Here is a 17685-nt window from a genome sequence, read left to right as displayed (position 1 = left end):
CTCCACTACTGTTCCTTATACTACTACTCCACTACTGTTCCTCATACTACTACTCCACTACTGCTCCATATACTACTGTTCCTTATACTACTACTCCACTGCTGCTCCATATACTACTGTTCCTCATACTACTACTCCACTACTGTTCCTCATACTACTACTCCACTACTGTTCCTCATACTACTACTCCACTACTGTTCCTCATACTACTACTCCACTACTGCTCCTCATACTACTACTCCACTACTGTTCCTCATACTACTACTCCACTACTGTTCCTCATACTACTACTCCACTACTGCTCCTCATACTACTACTCCACTACTGCTCCTCATACTACTACTCCACTACTGCTCCATATACTACTGTTCCTTATACTACTACTACTGCTCATCTTCTTCTTCTATTGTATCTGCTCCCCTTACTACTACTATTGCTGCTCCTTATACTCCTCCTCCATCTACTACTACTCCACTACTGCTCCTTATACTCCTCCTCCACTACTGCTCCTTATACTACTGTTCCTTATACTACTCCTCCATCTACTACTACTCCACTACTGCTCCTTATACTCCTCCTCCACTACTGCTCCTTATACTACTGTTCCTTATACTACTCCTCCATCTACTACTACTCCACTACTGCTCCTTATACTCCTCCTCCACTACTGCTCCATCTACTACTACTCCATCTACTGCTCCTTATACTCCTCCTCCTCATACTACTCCTCCATCTACTACTACTCCACTACTGCTCCTCCTCCTCCATCTACTACTCCACTACTGCTCCTTATACTCCTCCTCCTCATACTACTCCTCCATCTACTACTGTTCTTCATACCCCTTCTACTTCTCTTACTACTCAGCCTCCTACCACCCTTTATACTCCTCCCATTACTTCTATTATTACAACCCCTATTACTACTCCTACTACTTCTCCACCTCCTATTACTACTACTCCTCCTTATACTCCTCCACCTCCTATTACTACTACTCCTCCTTATACTCCTCCACCTCCTATTATTACTACTCCTCCTTATACTCCTCCACCTCCTATTATTACTACTACTCCTTATAATCCTCCACCTCCTATTATTACTACTCTTCCTTATACTCCTCCACCTCCTATTATTACTACTCATTCTTATTACATTTACATCTACAGCATTTAGCTGACGCTCTTATCCAGAGCGACTTACAGGGTTACTCGTATTACAGATGTGGGCCAATGTAGTGTTAGGAGTCTTGCCCAGACCGGGAATCGAACCCTAGTCTCCCACATGGTGTTGTTGTAACACAATGGTAGGTGGTGGTGTTATCTCTTACGCCACACCAACCACCACTTATACTCCTCCACCTCCTATTATTACTACTCCTCTTTATACTCCTCCACCTTCTATTATTACTTCTCAGTCTTATACTCCTCCACCTCCTATTATTACTATTTCTCCTTATACTCCACCTCCTATTATTACTACTCCTCTTTATACTCCTCCACCTTCTATTATTACTTCTCAGTCTTATACTCCTCCACCTCCTATTATTACTATTTCTCCTTATACTCCACCTCCTATTATTATTACTCCTCCTTATACTCCTTCACCTCCTATTATTAATACTCATCCTTATCGTCCTCCGCCTCTTATTATCACTACTCTTCCTTATACTCCTCCACCTCCTGTTATTACTACTACTCCGCCTTATACTCCTCCACCTCCTATTATTACTACTCCGCCTTATACTCCTCCACCTCCTATTATTACTACTCCACCTTATACTCCTCCACCTCCTATTATTATTACTTCTCCTTATACTCCACTTCCTATTATTACTCCTCCTTATACCCCACCTCCTATTATTATTACTCCTCCTTATACTCCACCTCCTATTATTACTACTCCACCTTATACTCCTCCACCTCCTATTATTACTACTCTGCCTTATACTCCTCCACCTCCTATTATTACTACTCCACCTTATACTCCTCCACCTCCTATTATTATTACTCCTCCTTATACCCCACCTCCTATTATTACTCCTCCTTATACCCCACCTCCTATTATTATTACTCCTCCTTATACCCCACCTCCTATTATTACTACTCCTCCTAATACCCCACCTCCTATTATTACTACTCCTCCTTATACAGCTCCACCTCCTATTATTACTACTCCTCCTTATACAGCTCCACCTCCTATTATTACTACTCCTCCTTATACTCCACCTCCTATTATTACTCCTTCTAATCCTTCTACTACCCTGTAAAGTAAAGTAAATCAACATAATCTGTTTAGCACTGAAATGTCTTGGATGGCTCGATTTTATTTCACAAAGAAAAAAAAACAGATAAGATGCCTTTTTAATTCATTTTGACAAACAGAAACCTTCACACACAGTAAACATCCAGGACCAGTTCACCAGACACCGGTTAAACCCGGTCTTGGACTAAAATGCGAGACCAGTAGTGTTTCACCACTGAATATGTATTTTAATCTAGGCTGGGGCTCGATGTGCTGGGAAACCTGCCTATTTGTTTGTTTGTTTACTAAATAAAGTTACATTTTGTTGGTAAATTGTTCATATAGGAGCCACTTTCCTGCAACCACACAAACGTTTCTCTCAGTTTATACGATAAATCCTGAGCAGGGAGTCGTATGCATGCAGTTCTGAACTCTGAACTCATAAACTCACCTGCAAAAGGTGTCTGATTTTAATCAGCTAGACTAAAATCTCATGCATGACAGATCAAAGAAATGAACGCTAAATGAACCACCACTACAGAATCATGCTGAGTCTAAGAAATGGTGCCGCTGCGTTAGACTGACCCATTAACAGGTTAAAGTTAAGACACCTTTACTGTAATAACAAAATATGGCCAAATTCATCACAGCACAGTTGAAACACATCATTTAAAGACAGAGTTGAGAATTATCACGCAGTGTTTGTTAATGTTTCTTATCTATCCTGCATGTTATTTGGTTTAAGTTTGATTAGAATAAAGTGAATCAACCTCTCGATATATTCTATAAATATTTTAACAGATCCTATTTAAAACCGACTCAAAGTAGAAATTTAAACATCCACAGAAGACCATTCGCTATACTGCAAAAAAATCTAAATAAAAAATGAAGTCCGTCCAATTTAATCTGTGTAATCTTAATTCAACTCAGTTCAGTCTGAAGTTCTCCTAACTCACATTTCTAACTTATGCATCTCAATTAAATCAACAATCCACACTGAGCTGAACCTCAAAATCACCAGTAAATGATCTGCAGCTGAAATTGATTCAATACTGGGTTAGTTGTTAAGTCTGTGGCTCCACCCCCTCAATCTGTTTACTGTTCATTCCCAGCTGTAGGTTAGAGCATCCCCTATCACATGGTGGGGGAGGCCTTTCTATTCTCTGACTTCTGATCATTAAGGGCTGTGGCGTTCATGGGATTTGAACTTATGACCTCCTGAATCTCTCGACCTGCAGGCAGTTAGACAGTCGCTCCACTCTTTCTGAGTCTGAGAAAGAAGGGAAAGTAGATTTCCTCAGAACTGGGTTTGTATGGAGTGTAGTTTCACAGCTCTAGACCGGCCCTACGGTCTAACTGCTGCTCATCATCATCAAGTGTGAGGAGATCATCAGTTCAAATCCCAGCCAGGGCTCACAGCACTCCTCTGTCTAAATCCTCCCAGTCCATGGAAGTCATGTGGTAGGGGGCGCTCTAACCTGCAGATGGGAATAAACAGTAAACAGATTGAGGGGGCGGAGCCACAGGCTAAACATCTTACCCAGTATTGAATCGGTTTCAGCTGCAGATCATTTACTGATGATTTTGAGGCTCAGACATTAGAATGTGAGTTAGTAGAACTTTAGACTGAACTCTGAATTATGATTTTTTCATAACTGTATAAAATCAACCAGGAGCACCACTTTAGGCCCCTATCTATATTAATATTATCTACTTCACAAAACACAGTTTAGTCAAAAAAAAAAAGTCCAAAAAACTGCCAGCAAGTAAATCCTGCAATTTTTTAAATGATAAAATTTTAAGATCTCAAATGAAAATGTATATTTCATATGTTTTGCAAAGGGTTTTTAGCTTTTAGCATGTTTCTGTTCACATACGGATTCCTGATCACGCCCCTGTTGCCACTGTACTCAGCTGTGTTAGGACAGTGGCAGCGTGGCTTTGGTGCGGGCGAGGTCGCGTTTGACCTCACGCTGTCGGAGAAAAGCCTGCAGTTTGTCTGTGGAGAAGCAAACCAGCGAGTCGGCGAGTTTGCCGTGGCTGTGGTCTCCTTGTATCCAGACGTTCTGCAGACACTCAGCAGCAGACGGTCTTGCCCTGGAGAAAAAACAGCAGAAATATCACTAATCTGGTTCCAGTAGCTCCATCTGTCAAGGGGTGGATCTATCTACATATTAGGCAGCGAGTGAACGGTCAGTTCTTGAAGGTGACGAAGGTGATGAAGCAGGAAAAATGACAAGTGTAAGAACCTGAGACACTCTGACAAGAACCAGACTGTGATGTTTTAGACGCTGACTGGGTCAGAACATCTCCAGAACATCAGGCAGGTCTTCTGGGGTGTTCCTGTGTGTATGCAGTGCACAGTACTGACCTACCAAAAGTGCTCGAAGGAAGGAGTTATGGGTACCCAAGGCTCATTAAAGCCCATGAGGTGAGGTCCCACCTCACAACTTATAGGACTTTAAGGATCTGCTGCTAACATACTGGTGCCAGTAACCACAGGACACCTTCAGAGGTCTTGTAGAGTCAATGGCTCAATGGGTCGGAGCGATAATAAGCATGACAGCCCCTAATAACTCAGCGAACACTTTACCAGGCCTTGTTGTTCAGTGTGCTCTTCAGAAAGTTGATGGCTCCTTCAGAAAGCCCCGGATAGCAGCGTCCAAATTGGATCTTTCCTTTCCTGATGTTCCGATCCCTCTCCCAGTTCAGCTCTGCATGGAATGGGCTGTCGGCACTCAGCCTGATAAGGCAGTGTGGGGAAAGAAAAACAACAGGCCAGAAAATTAAGAATTACATATTATTGTCATTAGACGAATTGACAGAAGTATTGGGACACCTGCTCCAGGTTTTTGCCCATTTGTTCACTTACATAATAAAAGCCAGAACACCAAGAGCCCAGATATCTGTGGCAGGTCCAACCCCTTGCCTTTCCAAAATCTCAGGAGCTTTAGGAAGGACAATGTAAACTGACAAAGGGAACACACAAATATAGAAAACGTCCTTCATACAACAGGTTTACGTTTAACTCTGCATTGAAGTTCAGTTTTAAGGAGCGGGATCATCATCTAGGCATGCTCTGATGCTGAAAATCACCTTTGCTGTCTGTAGTCTCTTTAATGTGCTCAATGTTGAGTGTCTGTCCTGGAGTGAAGGACTGCGCTGAGCCCAGGTCCACGATCTTCACCACACTGCGGTCGGTCACCAGCACGTTGTCGGACCGCAGGTCCAGGTGGATGATGTGCCGACCGTGAAGGTAATCCACCCCGCTCAGGACCTGCCACAGCAGCTCACTCACATGCAGCTCTGCATACATGTCCCTACGGCAAAAAAACAAGGATAATGGATGATCATGCTGGAAGTAGTTGTGGAGGACGGGTAAACTGTGGTCATGAAGGGATGCACATGGTTAGCAACCAGTTCCACCTCCACCAGCCTAGACTGTTCACACAGGGAAGATGAGGCCATGGATTCATGCTGTTGGCACCAAATTCTGACCCTACCATCTGCATCTGTGAGCCTCAGCAGATATCCAGGTTCATCAGACCAGGCTACGGTTCTCCAGTCTGTCCAGTGTTGGTAAAAACCAGTGCTAAGCCACTGCAGCCTCAGCTTTCCGGTCCTGACCTCTGTTGTGGCCCATCCGTCCTCCTCAAGGTTGGTCGTTCTGCTCTCCACAATTGAGGAGAGTGGTTATCTGAGCTACTGTAGCCTTTCTGTCAGCTCCAACCAGCCTGACCACTCTCTGTTGACCCTCTCACATCAACAAGGTGGAAACAGAAGGTCTGCAGAACCGCCGCCCACTGGATGTGTTTTCTTTATTCCACCATCCTGAGAAACTCTAGAGACTGTTGGGCTGAAAAACGCAAGACCTCTCACCTGTCGGCCAGATTGTAGAGGATTTCCCGTCCAGAACAGAGCTCTTCAATAAGCACCAGGCAGGACGGAGTGAGGATGGCAGCATGGAGCTGCACCAGGTGCTGGTGGCTCAGCCTCCGCAGAACCTGATACTCCCTCAGAACCAGCTGCCTCTGTTCTGGCCTGTACGGGGTCAGCTTCGCCGCCAGCGGCCGAGAGCTTCTGCTGTCCTCACACTGCATCACCACACTGAAACGTCCCCTGGAGGAAACACATAGACAGAGTTTCTAGACACAGGGATTTGCTTTTGGTGTCAAACTCTGGTCTCACACCATACCTATTGATCTCAGATAGGAAGCTGTAGGACCTCTCTGAGCCCAGGCCTCCTGGCACAGTGATCCTGGACCCAGTGGATTCCACCAGGATCAGAGGAGTGTGAGAGTCTTTGGAGAAAGAAGAACCCTTCAGTGTTCTAACCAAGGCAGGAAGACATAACAGCTACTGGCTGTATTTGCTTACCTTCATATGGGGCGGTCATAAAGGCGGGTGGTGAAGGATCACTGAACGGTCCCGATCCAGTTTTGGTGATGCAGGCCACTCGGAAGACGTAGCCCGGTCCTCTAGGTAGCGCATTAGCTACATAGCAGCTATCGGTTACATTCTCACACAATGTTCTCCACTCTCCACCTGCAAACCAGGTCCAAATTTCGGTTACACACCTGATACACACTGAGTCCATCACTCGGTCCAGTACAGCATCAGAGCCCTACCCTGATACACACAGAGTCCATCAAGTGGCCCAGTACAGCATCAGAACACTAACCTGATACACACTGAGAGTCAGTCCATCACTCGGTCCAGTACAGCATCAGAGCCCTACCCTGATACACACAGAGTCCATCAAGTGGCCCAGTACAGCATCAGAACCCTAACCTGATACACACTGAGAGTCAGTCCATCACTCGGACCAGTACAGCATCAGAACACTAACCTGATACACACTGAGAGTCAGTCCATCACTCAGACCAGTACAGCATCAGAACACTAACCTGATACACACTGAGAGTCAGTCCATCACTCGGCCCAGTACAGCATCAGAACCCTAACCTGATACACACTGAGAGTCAGTCCATCACTCTGTCCAGTACAGCATCAGAACACTAACCTGATACACACTGAGAGTCAGTCCATCACTCGGTCCAGTACAGCATCAGAACACTAACCTGATACACACTGAGAGTCAGTCCATCACTCGGTCCAGTACAGCATCAGAACCCTAACCTGATACACACTGAGAGTCAGTCCATCACTCGGCCCAGTACAGCATCAGAACACTAACCTGATACACACTCAGAGTCAGTCCATCACTCGGACCAGTACAGCATCAGAACACTAACCTGATACACACTGAGAGTCAGTCCATCACTCGGTCCAGTACAGCATCAGAACACTAACCTGATACACACTGAGAGTCAGTCCATCACTCGGTCCAGTACAGCATCAGAACACTAACCTGATACACACTGAGAGTCAGTCCATCACTCGGTCCAGTACAGCATCAGAACCCTAACCTGATACACACTGAGAGTCCGTCCATCACTCGGTCCAGTACAGCATCAGAACACTAACCTGATACACACTGAGAGTCCGTCCATCACTCGGTCCAGTACAGCATCAGAACACTAACCTGATACACACTGAGAGTCCGTCCATCACTCGGTCCAGTACAGCATCAGAACACTAACCTGATACACACTATGAGTCAGTCCATCACTCGGTCCAGTACAGCATCAGAACCCTAACCTGATACACACTGAGAGTCAGTCCATCACTCGGTCCAGTACAGCATCAGAACACTAACCTGATACACACTGAGAGTCAGTCCATCACTCGACCCAGTACAGCATCGGAACACTAACCTGATACACACTATGAGTCAGTCCATCACTCGGTCCAGTACAGCATCAGAACCCTAACCTGATACACACTGAGAGTCAGTCCATCACTCGGTCCAGTACAGCATCAAAACACTAACCTGATACACACTGAGAGTCAGTCCATCACTCGGTCCAGTACAGCATCAGAACACTAACCTGATACACACTGAGAGTCAGTCCATCACTCGGACCAGTACAGCATCAGAACACTAACCTGATACACACTGAGAGTCAGTCCATCACTCGGTCCAGTACAGCATCAGAACACTAACCTGATACACACTGAGTCCATCACTCAGTCCAGTACAGCCTCAGAACACTAACCTGATACACACTGAGAGTCCGTCCATCACTCGGTCCAGTACAGCATCAGAACCCTAACCTGATACACACTGAGTCCATCACTCGGTCCAGTACAGCATCAGAACCCTAACCTGATACACACTGAGAGTCCGTCCATCACTCGGTCCAGTACAGCATCAGAACCCTAACCTGATACACACTGAGTCCATCACTCGGTCCAGTACAGCATCAGAACCCTAACCTGATAGAAGTTTGGACTTTTTTACACCTACAGTTACATGTTTTCATTACTACAGCGAGAGTAAAGTACCGGATTCCAGGTATCGGTTTGGGTCTAAATGTGACCGGTACCCATTCCTACTGGGGACACACGGGTGTCCACTGGGGTTAGGATGTTGTGTCTGGGGGCTTCATGTAGGGCTAAGTTGTAGGACCGTGGCAGTGTGCTGTTACCATTGACACTGTGCTGTATGCAGTAAGTGACAGGATCGCTGGATGGCACAGACTTCCAGAACACCAAAGCTCCTCCACCGGCCAGCTGGATCACGTCCGGTCTGGATGGCCTGACTGGCCTTTCTAGGGAAGCATTAAATACACAAAATCAGGAGAACAACATTTTGACAATATGACGGGTCTTATTAATGGGTCGTTTCTCAGACTGGGCAGTTCTCTGACTTTAAATATGCAGTTTTGCTATATGTCCAAATGTTTGTGGACACCCTTTATAAAATAAATGCATTCAGCTACTTTCAGTTGCACCCATTGCTGATACAGATGTGCAAATGCACACACACACACAGCTTGTCTAATTCCTGTAGAGAAGAACAGCCAATAGAATAGGAGCAGATAAACATGAGGAACCCTTTGGCAGGTGTGGGCTAGAGGGGTATAAAGCCCCCCAGCATTGAGCTGTGGAGCAGGGGAAGAACTGTGTTCTCTGGAATGATGATGGTGGTGCTTAATCCAGTACTTTTGGGATGAGTTGGGGAGTTGAGGATAAGGTGAGGTGGTGATCATCCAACATTCCAATCTCACTAATGCTCTTGTTGCTGAATGCAATCAAATTCTTACAGCAATGCTCCTCCAAAACCTAGTCTTCCCTGGACAGTAGAGACAGTTACTCCAACAAAAGCAGAATGAACTATTTTTAATACCCTTGAGTTCATAAAAAACAATGAATACACTGGTGTCCAAATACTTTAGTCAATTTAATGCATCCTTTTTAATGCCATAATATTCTCCTCAAACCTTTGTTCTTTTTGAAGCTTGGCACTTTGAGAGAGAAGAACTTTGACTTTTTCTGAGGGCTTCCTGAGAAAGGAGCTGATGGCAAGAAGTCTGAGGTGACGCTGGCTTTCTCTGGTGGAACAGGATTCTTCACAATTGGCCCTGGTAGAGCAGAAGACCTCAGTTAGTTTCCATCCAAACTCTTACTGGTTACGTTTAATAAAGATCATGGTCATACCTCTTTTCTCCTCTCTGCCCTCTTTACTGGACTGCCTGGTGAAAAGCTTGGTGATGCTGGAGGCCGACGCCCTCATCTTCTTCCTCAGGGCCAGGAGAGGAGTCTTCTGCTGGGGCCGTGCACCTTCCTCCTCAACCCTTTTCCCTGAACCCTCTGCCTGGGAGCTGGAGTGGCCCGTCCAGGACTGCCTGCGGAAGATCTTCAGGAGTCCAGCTTTGCCTGATTTGACGCTTTGGGGTTTGGCTTGCAGGGCCGGGGCAGAAGCATGCCTCTGAAGCCCTTCTCCGTTCGCTGGGGCTGCTGTCGTAGGGTGTATAGGAACTGCAGAGGAGCTTCGTCTCAGCATGACATCGCTCATGTTTGCGTTTGCATCGTGTGCTCCTGAGCTTCGCCTGTGCCGTCTTGGTAGAGTTTGGAGGTGCTCTTGGCGGAGGGACCTCAGAACCCTCTCCATGTCTTCATCCTCAGAGTCCTGTAAGAGAGAACACTCAGAAGTCTTCCCGGATGACGGCGCTCCCAGTCGTTCTTCTGATTCATCGTATTCTTTGTGTCGTCTTTGTGAGATTGGGAGGTGGCTGGCTTCAAAAAAGCCCAATCTGCTGGACGCTTCGGAGCCATGTTCCTGAAGAGAAGAACCAGTTAGACTCAACTGTGAGCCAGACTTGGTTTCACCTATTCGAGATGCTGTACTGATTGACTGCTCATCCATAGTAGTCCTGTGAACCTGTGGTGTCACCTTTGTCAAGACCCCAGAGATCAGTGTTGGAGATGCTACTGAAGAGCGTCGTAATGTCCTGCTTGCTGGGATCTCTAGGGTTTCCTCTTCATCGGTGAATGCTTTCTCATAACTTTCCTCAACACCTTCCTGGTTCTTCTTCTCTGCAGAACCTTCAGAAGCAACAGATGGATGCTGTGATTCCAAGACCTCTAGAGTTTTGTCTTCCTCTTCATCAGTGAATCCATCCTCATGGTCTACATCAACGTCTTCCTCGTCTTCTCCCGGGTTCCTCTGCTCCACCGAAGACGTCGGTCGTCTCGTTGATTCATCCAACGACCTGCTCCTCCTCTGGGTGCGGACGATGGACTGAGCAGGGCTCACACCACTGTCAAACGAGCTGGATTTCATCATGGCTGAATGCACCGATCCTCTCCTCTGACCTCGCCCAGCCTCCACATCTGGAGAGTCCTCCACATACTCTATGAGTGGCTCGTTCAGCCTCCCGGATAGGCTGGAGCGCAGCGGTTTGCGGCCTCGCTCCTGTTTCCTGCCGTGGAGTTTGTCTCGGAGCATCATGTGTCGGGCGGACATGGGGGAAAGCTGCTGGGAGCTGCTGTAGAAGGTGCTCTTTATCAGATTGCCACGAGGGATGGGGGTTCCAGGGTCCGAGGCCTCTTCTCGATTATGACGACACAGGGATTGGTTGATATCCTGTTTCGCTGTGGTTTGGCCCAGGACTCTTCTGCTTGTCTCCGCACTGCAGAAAAACAACCAGGCACTGTACTACAGAACAGACTTCCATATCTGTAAAAAGGTTCTCGAAAAGGGTTCTACATAGTACCAAGGTCAGGGTTCTGATGGATCCCTTTTTGATGCCATTTGGAAGCATTTCTTTAGAGGTTTTATAAAAACTGTCAACCAGAGGACCATTAAACCAGGCAAATTACTGATCAGCCATAACATTAAAACCACTACCAGCTGAAGTGAATACCACTGAGGTTCTGGTTCCAGTGGCTCCATCTGTCGAGGGGTGGGTCTACATATTAGGCAGTGAGCTTGTTCACACTTGGCATTAACAGCGTTTTTGGTGATCGGATCAGGTTTGGACTTCACTTGTCCACATGAAAACGCCCCCACGTTAATCTCAAGTGTAAACAGGCCCTTTGACAACAACCCAACTGTGATGTTCTAGACAACTGGGTCAGAACATTGTCAAAACATCAGGCGGGCCTTGTGGGGTGTTCCCGGTATGCAGTGGTCAGTGCCTACCAAAAGTGCTTCAAGGAAGGACAACTGGTGAACCCAGGCTGATTGATTTGTGAGGACCAAAGGCTGTTGTGGAGTCCATGATTCGACGGGTCAGAGCTGTTTTAAGGGTCCTACTTAACACTAGGCAGGGGTCCTAATGTTATGGCTGATTGTTGTACATATATATTCCACTCCTGTCAAACATACCTGGAGAAACAGGGCCGATTCTGATTCCCGGTGCTGTCCGGCTCTGGGGTGAGTGTGGGTGTCTCTCTGGATGTCTTGCTTATGGGAATCATGACCAGGCCTCTGACCAGGGCTCGCTCCTCACCCATAATAACATCCTCTTCATTTGTCCTCAAACCTGAGGTCATCTCAGGCGGACGAGCACATGGGCCACACTGTTCTTCATCCTCACTTTCCCTGCCCTCCTCTTCCTCCTGGCTGACATGCTGAAAGAAGCCCCAGGCGTCAGCCTCGTCATACTCGGAGGAGGAGGTGCTGCTGAGGGAGGTGCTGCTGGGCTCGTGAGGGTCTCGAGGGGTTGTGACAGAGACATCACGCAGAGGAGCTTCCAGGAGATCCGGGATCGGCCGGAGAGTCAGGACTGACCCGAGACATGTGAGAGAGCGCTGGATGAGAAAGATGGGGAGGAATGTAAATTGAAGGTAAGTAAAGGCAGAAAAATTTATAATAAAATAAAAATGATTAAAAAATAATAGATTACCTGCCATTTCCGTCTAGAAATAAAAGATTTTAGATTCCTTGTATCGATGATGTCGAGTGCCTCATCTTCACACTGCCCCTAAAGGGTTAAAAATAATCATTTTAATATAATAATACAAATACAAACAATACAAATGCACTGTATGTCCAAATGTATGTGGACACCCCTTATAAGGGAGCACCATTAATACTCAAATAATACTTTTGGTGCTTCACCTCAATGACACTGTGTCCTTGTTCGAAATGCCAAATGTTTGTGGACACCCTTTCTAATGAATGCATTCAGCTACTTTATTTTGCCGTCACATTTGTGCAAATGCACACACACACACAGCTTATCTAGTCCCCGTAAAGGGCAAGGTAATAAGTCTTGTAAACAAAACTCATGTATTACCCAGAATCCACTTGAACGCAGCATTACTGTTAAACTTTGCTAACAGATGCCGGTGAACAGAAAGCGCTGCACTTCCTGATGGGCGAGAGGGAAAGCAGGACACCGGCCACCATGAGTGTTGTCAATATCGGCAGGACAAATGTATATGGACAAAAGTATTGGGACACTTACATACTACAACTACAAGATCCCCTTTGTCTGACAGACACTCTATGGCTGAGCTGCTCTCTGTGAGCTGTTCCTCCTAAACTCTTCCACTGTTCAATAATAACACCACTCACAGCTGATGGAGGAAGATCTAGGAGGGAGGAAATTTCACCAGCTGACTTGTTGTTGTTGGTGCAGCGGTGTCTCCTATTACATACAGAACCACGCTGGAGGTCAGTGAGCTCTTCAGAACCTCCCATTCTTTCACTGATGTGTGGAAGAAAGGCAGACTGCAGGGCTAGAGGCTGAAGTTTATACACCTGTGGCTGAATTGGACTGAGCGAAGGTGTGTCTTAATACTTTGGTTCATATAGTGTATATTCTGTAGCTCACCTGAAACCACTCATGACTCAAACTGTCTGATGCTGATGGTCTCATCCTGTTTGGAGAGAAAGCGTTAGAGTTATGGGACTGGACTACACCACATATGCATATGCGTATATACACACAGAGCTGCTACATCTTACTCTGGCTCTGGCTGTAAGATTCTGTGTAGAAAATCTAGAGCCTGGTCACTCCTGTTGGTGATTTCTGGAGTGTCCCAGTAGACCATCGCTTCAGCCACCTTCATCAGGGTGGCGCGATCGTTCTCACCGAAGAACGGACAGTGGCCCGTCAGACTGTTGAGACAACACCAGAGAAAACAAGGGCAGTTACAGCTCCTGGATACTTGACTATTGATTAACTTGACTTGATCCTTATGTAAATGAAAGCTTCCATCAAGCTAAGGGCACTGGTAGGGATACATATATACATACACTATATGGACAAAAGTATTGGGACACCTGCTCATTCATTGTTCTTTTGCTTTTGTTGGAGTAACTGTCTCTACTGTCCTGAGAAGAAGGCTTTCTACTAGATTTTGGAAGAGAATTGCTGTAAGGATTTGATGAGGATGTTGGATGGTAACCAACCCAACTCAACCTAAAAGTACTGGATGGAGCTCCACCTCTGTATTCCAGAGAACACAGTTCCTCCACTGCTCCACAGCTCAATGCTGGGGGGCTTTATACCCCTCTAGCCCATGCCTGACATTAGGCAGCATGGTGCCAATAGGTTCGTGTTGCTCTAAAGAGTCCTATTGTATTGGCAGTACTTCTCTACAGGGACTAGGCAAGCTGTGTGTGTGCATTTGCACATCTGTGTAGCTTAGTAGTAGCTGAATGCAATTGCAAGAAGGGGTATGAGAACATTACATACTGTGTATGATATCCATGTTGCTTATTATTGATAAATATTTATATTATTTATATAAATTCACAACCAGCACCATATACATGTTATATAGAATATTAACTATTTTCAACTTAAAGACAAACAGATATTCCATGAATTGCTTTATTTATCTTACCATAAATAAGAAACAACCCCAACAGACCTGAAATAAAAAACAAAAGTCATTGTAATGGACTGGATGAGATAAATTAATATTTAAAATTAATACTGGGTGATAAAGGACCACTTAATTTTTCTTCTAAACTGAATAAAATACAGAAAAGTCACCAGATATCTGTTGCTGGGCTCACTGGCTCCTGGTGCACGATTTCAGGGGCAACAAATTCAGGGGTCCCAAAGATGCTATACTGATGCCTGGAAACATCGATCTCTTGGCAGAAGCCGAAGTCACAGATTTTAATCTCCTCTCTCTCAGGGGACACCATTAGGATGTTGTCTGTCTGCAGGACAGAACGTAAATGCAGTCTCATCATATACATGCATTAAATACTTTACTTATTCATAATGAGTCGAACCCGTTGTGCTTGAGAAGGGAAATCACCTGCTGCAGTGCATTAAAGCAGCATTATGCAGAAATATTATTGTTATTGTGGCTCCCCCTACAGTTGGAGAGTGTAATTCAGTTTTACACCATTGCAGAAAAACAAATCATGCTTTGAGCGCCCCCTCATGGACAGCTGTACACATGCATTTCTGGACAAGCTGAGAGAAGCTCCAGAAGCTTGATCTGAAGGTAGAGCAGCATGTGGGCTGTAGAGGCGGTAGAGTAATACTACAGGATTTTACACTAATATGACTCTATGGGTTCTGCAGAGTTACACAGCAGTTTTGGAGAGAGGTTCTCCTCCTGTAGCTCCACCACCAAACCTCCATAGTGCTTATCAGTGGCAATGAACATTATTATAATATTGACTTACTTTGATGTCGAGATGCAGGATGTTCATGCTGTGAATGTATCCAACCCCCTCCAGAATCTGATAAATGTATATCCGAACCTGATGTAAGTAACGAAACACACCACAAAAATGAAGCCCATTAAATTCTTAAAATAAAAAAAACTTTTAATTAAATAAAGAAGCTAAACAGGTATCAGGGATGTACAGATAATTAATTGTTATAGATGATTTGGATCTAGATTTTTGCCAAATTGACAGATGTCCTATTTTAGTGCCAATTATATTTGTGCCGAAATTTTGTCATTTACAATTCCCACTCACTATCTAGAAGACACCCAAAATGCTTTCAGTGCTATGAACCGGCCCATGATTCATTGGCCTTTTATGAATTTATGGTGGTTCACAGTAGAATTACTGAATCATTCATAGTAGTTAATAAATAAATCGCATCTATATATATATATATATATATATTACTGAATGATTCACAGTAGTAGTTAATGAACAATTCAGAGCAGTTACTGAATGATTCACAGAAGTTACAGAATGATTTACAAAAGTTACAAAATGATTCACAAGTTACAAAATCAATTATCATAGTTTATGAATGACACAGTACATATTATTGAATGATTCACAACAGCAGTTACTGAATAATTCACAGAAGTTACTGAATCATTCACAGTAAATGTTACTGAATCATTCATAGTAAATGTTACTGAATCATTCACAGTAAATGTTACTGAATCATTCATAGTAAATGTTACTGAATCATTTATTGTAGTTAATGAGTGAATCGCAGTAGATATTACTAAGTGACTCAAAAAAGTACTAACTGAATGATTCACAAAAGTTACTGAATCATTCATAGCAAAAGTTACCAAATCATTCATTGTAGTTAATGAATGAATCACAGTAGATATTACTGAATGACTCAAAACGAATTAACTGAATGATTCACAGAAGTTACTGAATCATTCATAGCAAAAGTTACCAAATCATTCATTGTAGTTAATGAATGAATCACAGTAGATATTACTGAATGACTCAAAATGTATTAACTGAATGATTCACAGAAGTTACTGAATCATTCATAGCAAAAGTTACCAAATCATTCATCGTAGGAAATTAATGAATCACAGTAGATATTACTGAGTGACTCAAAAAAGTAGTTACTGAATAATTCACAGAAGTTACTGAACCACTGAACCAAAGTTACTGAATCATTCATAATAGTTAATGAATGAATCACAGTAGAATTGACTGAATGATTCACAGTAATAAATAACAAACGATTCAGAGTAGTTACTGAATGATTCACAAAAGACACTGAATCATTCACATTAGCCGTTACTGAATCATTCACAGAAGTTCCTAAGTCAATTGTTAATAGTTACTGAATCATTCACTATATTAGTTCCTAAATGATTCATATTAGTGACTGTGCGTCCCTTCAATGTATGTAATATTATTGCCTACATATGTTTTATTTATTACCTCTCTCTCTGTGACTGATCCTTTTAACAGCAAATGATCCAGCAATCCTTGAGAACAGCAGCTGTTAAAAGGTCAACAGGATTACAGGTACTCTTTGTACTTTGCAGGACATAAACACACAAAAGGTGTGTAAAAGTTAAGTGAATATCATTAATGCCTACATCTCTGTGATGAGCACAAGGGTCCGACGTGTGCAGAAGAAGTCCAGTAGGCAGGCCAGCCTGCAGTGGGCAAGCCGGGAAAGCAGGTCCCTCTCCTGGAAGGCCCTGGTCCTCGTGCTGCTTCTCAAAGGAATGAACTTAGCAGCGAAAACATCCCCACTCGCCCGGTGGGTGACTCTCTTCACCACCCCGAATGTGCCTCTACACACCACCAAGCGGGAAGAGGACAGTGAATCAGCGAATAGCAAACATACAATTACCACTACATCACATTCACTCCCAATTCTGGATTCCACCTGTAATCATTCATGCTTCCCAAATGCCCAAATGTTTGTGGACACCCCCCATTGTGCACCCATTGCTGACACAGATGCACACACAGCTTATCTAGTCCACTCTCTGGAGCACCATGCTGCCTAATGCCAGGCATGGGCTAGTAGAGGGGTATAAAGCCCCCCAGCATTGAGGAGCTGTGGAGCAGTAGAGGAACTGTGTTCTCTGGTATGATGGTAGTGGAGCTCCATCCAGTACTTTTGGAATGAGTTGGGGATGTGGTGGGGTGGTGATCATTCAACATCCTGACCTCACTAACGGCCTTGTTGCTAAATGCAATCAAATCCTTATTGCAATGTTCCTTCAAAATCTAGTAGAAGGTCTTCTCTTAACAGTAGAGACAGTTACTCCAACAAAAGAGCAGGATCAGCTCTTTTTAATACCCTCGATTTAGGAAGCAACAATGAATGAGCAGGTGTCCCAATACTTTTGTCCATGTAATGTATCTTTCTTCAGACTTTGGACCC

At 44.5% G+C, this 17685-nt stretch overlaps 1 protein-coding gene across 1 annotated transcript in view; it reads right to left on the bottom strand.

Moving 5' to 3' along the window:
* Nucleotides 1-4126: 4126 nt before the first annotated feature.
* The window catches only part of obscna (obscurin, cytoskeletal calmodulin and titin-interacting RhoGEF a), a 64254-nt gene continuing 50695 nt past the window's right edge, over nt 4127-17685 (bottom strand). Inside the window, exons 60-79 of the mRNA XM_072681198.1 lie at nt 16886-17086; nt 16725-16785; nt 15249-15326; nt 14599-14771; nt 14447-14473; nt 13563-13715; nt 13429-13474; nt 12496-12573; nt 11976-12400; nt 10575-11277; nt 9803-10463; nt 9586-9726; nt 8791-8913; nt 6617-6784; nt 6435-6540; nt 6119-6358; nt 5336-5559; nt 5112-5208; nt 4833-4982; nt 4127-4336 (exon numbers count right to left, since the gene is read on the bottom strand). Coding sequence (XP_072537299.1) covers nt 4159-4336; nt 4833-4982; nt 5112-5208; nt 5336-5559; nt 6119-6358; nt 6435-6540; nt 6617-6784; nt 8791-8913; nt 9586-9726; nt 9803-10463; nt 10575-11277; nt 11976-12400; nt 12496-12573; nt 13429-13474; nt 13563-13715; nt 14447-14473; nt 14599-14771; nt 15249-15326; nt 16725-16785; nt 16886-17086 — 4033 coding nt within the window. The 3' untranslated portion in view covers nt 4127-4158. The remainder of the gene's footprint in view (nt 4337-4832; nt 4983-5111; nt 5209-5335; nt 5560-6118; nt 6359-6434; nt 6541-6616; nt 6785-8790; nt 8914-9585; nt 9727-9802; nt 10464-10574; nt 11278-11975; nt 12401-12495; nt 12574-13428; nt 13475-13562; nt 13716-14446; nt 14474-14598; nt 14772-15248; nt 15327-16724; nt 16786-16885; nt 17087-17685) is intronic.

This window comes from Salminus brasiliensis, chromosome 6, assembly GCF_030463535.1.
Source record: "Salminus brasiliensis chromosome 6, fSalBra1.hap2, whole genome shotgun sequence".
NCBI classification, from domain to species: Eukaryota; Metazoa; Chordata; class Actinopteri; order Characiformes; family Bryconidae; genus Salminus; species Salminus brasiliensis.
This window is presented reverse-complemented; position numbering and strand designations above follow the sequence as displayed.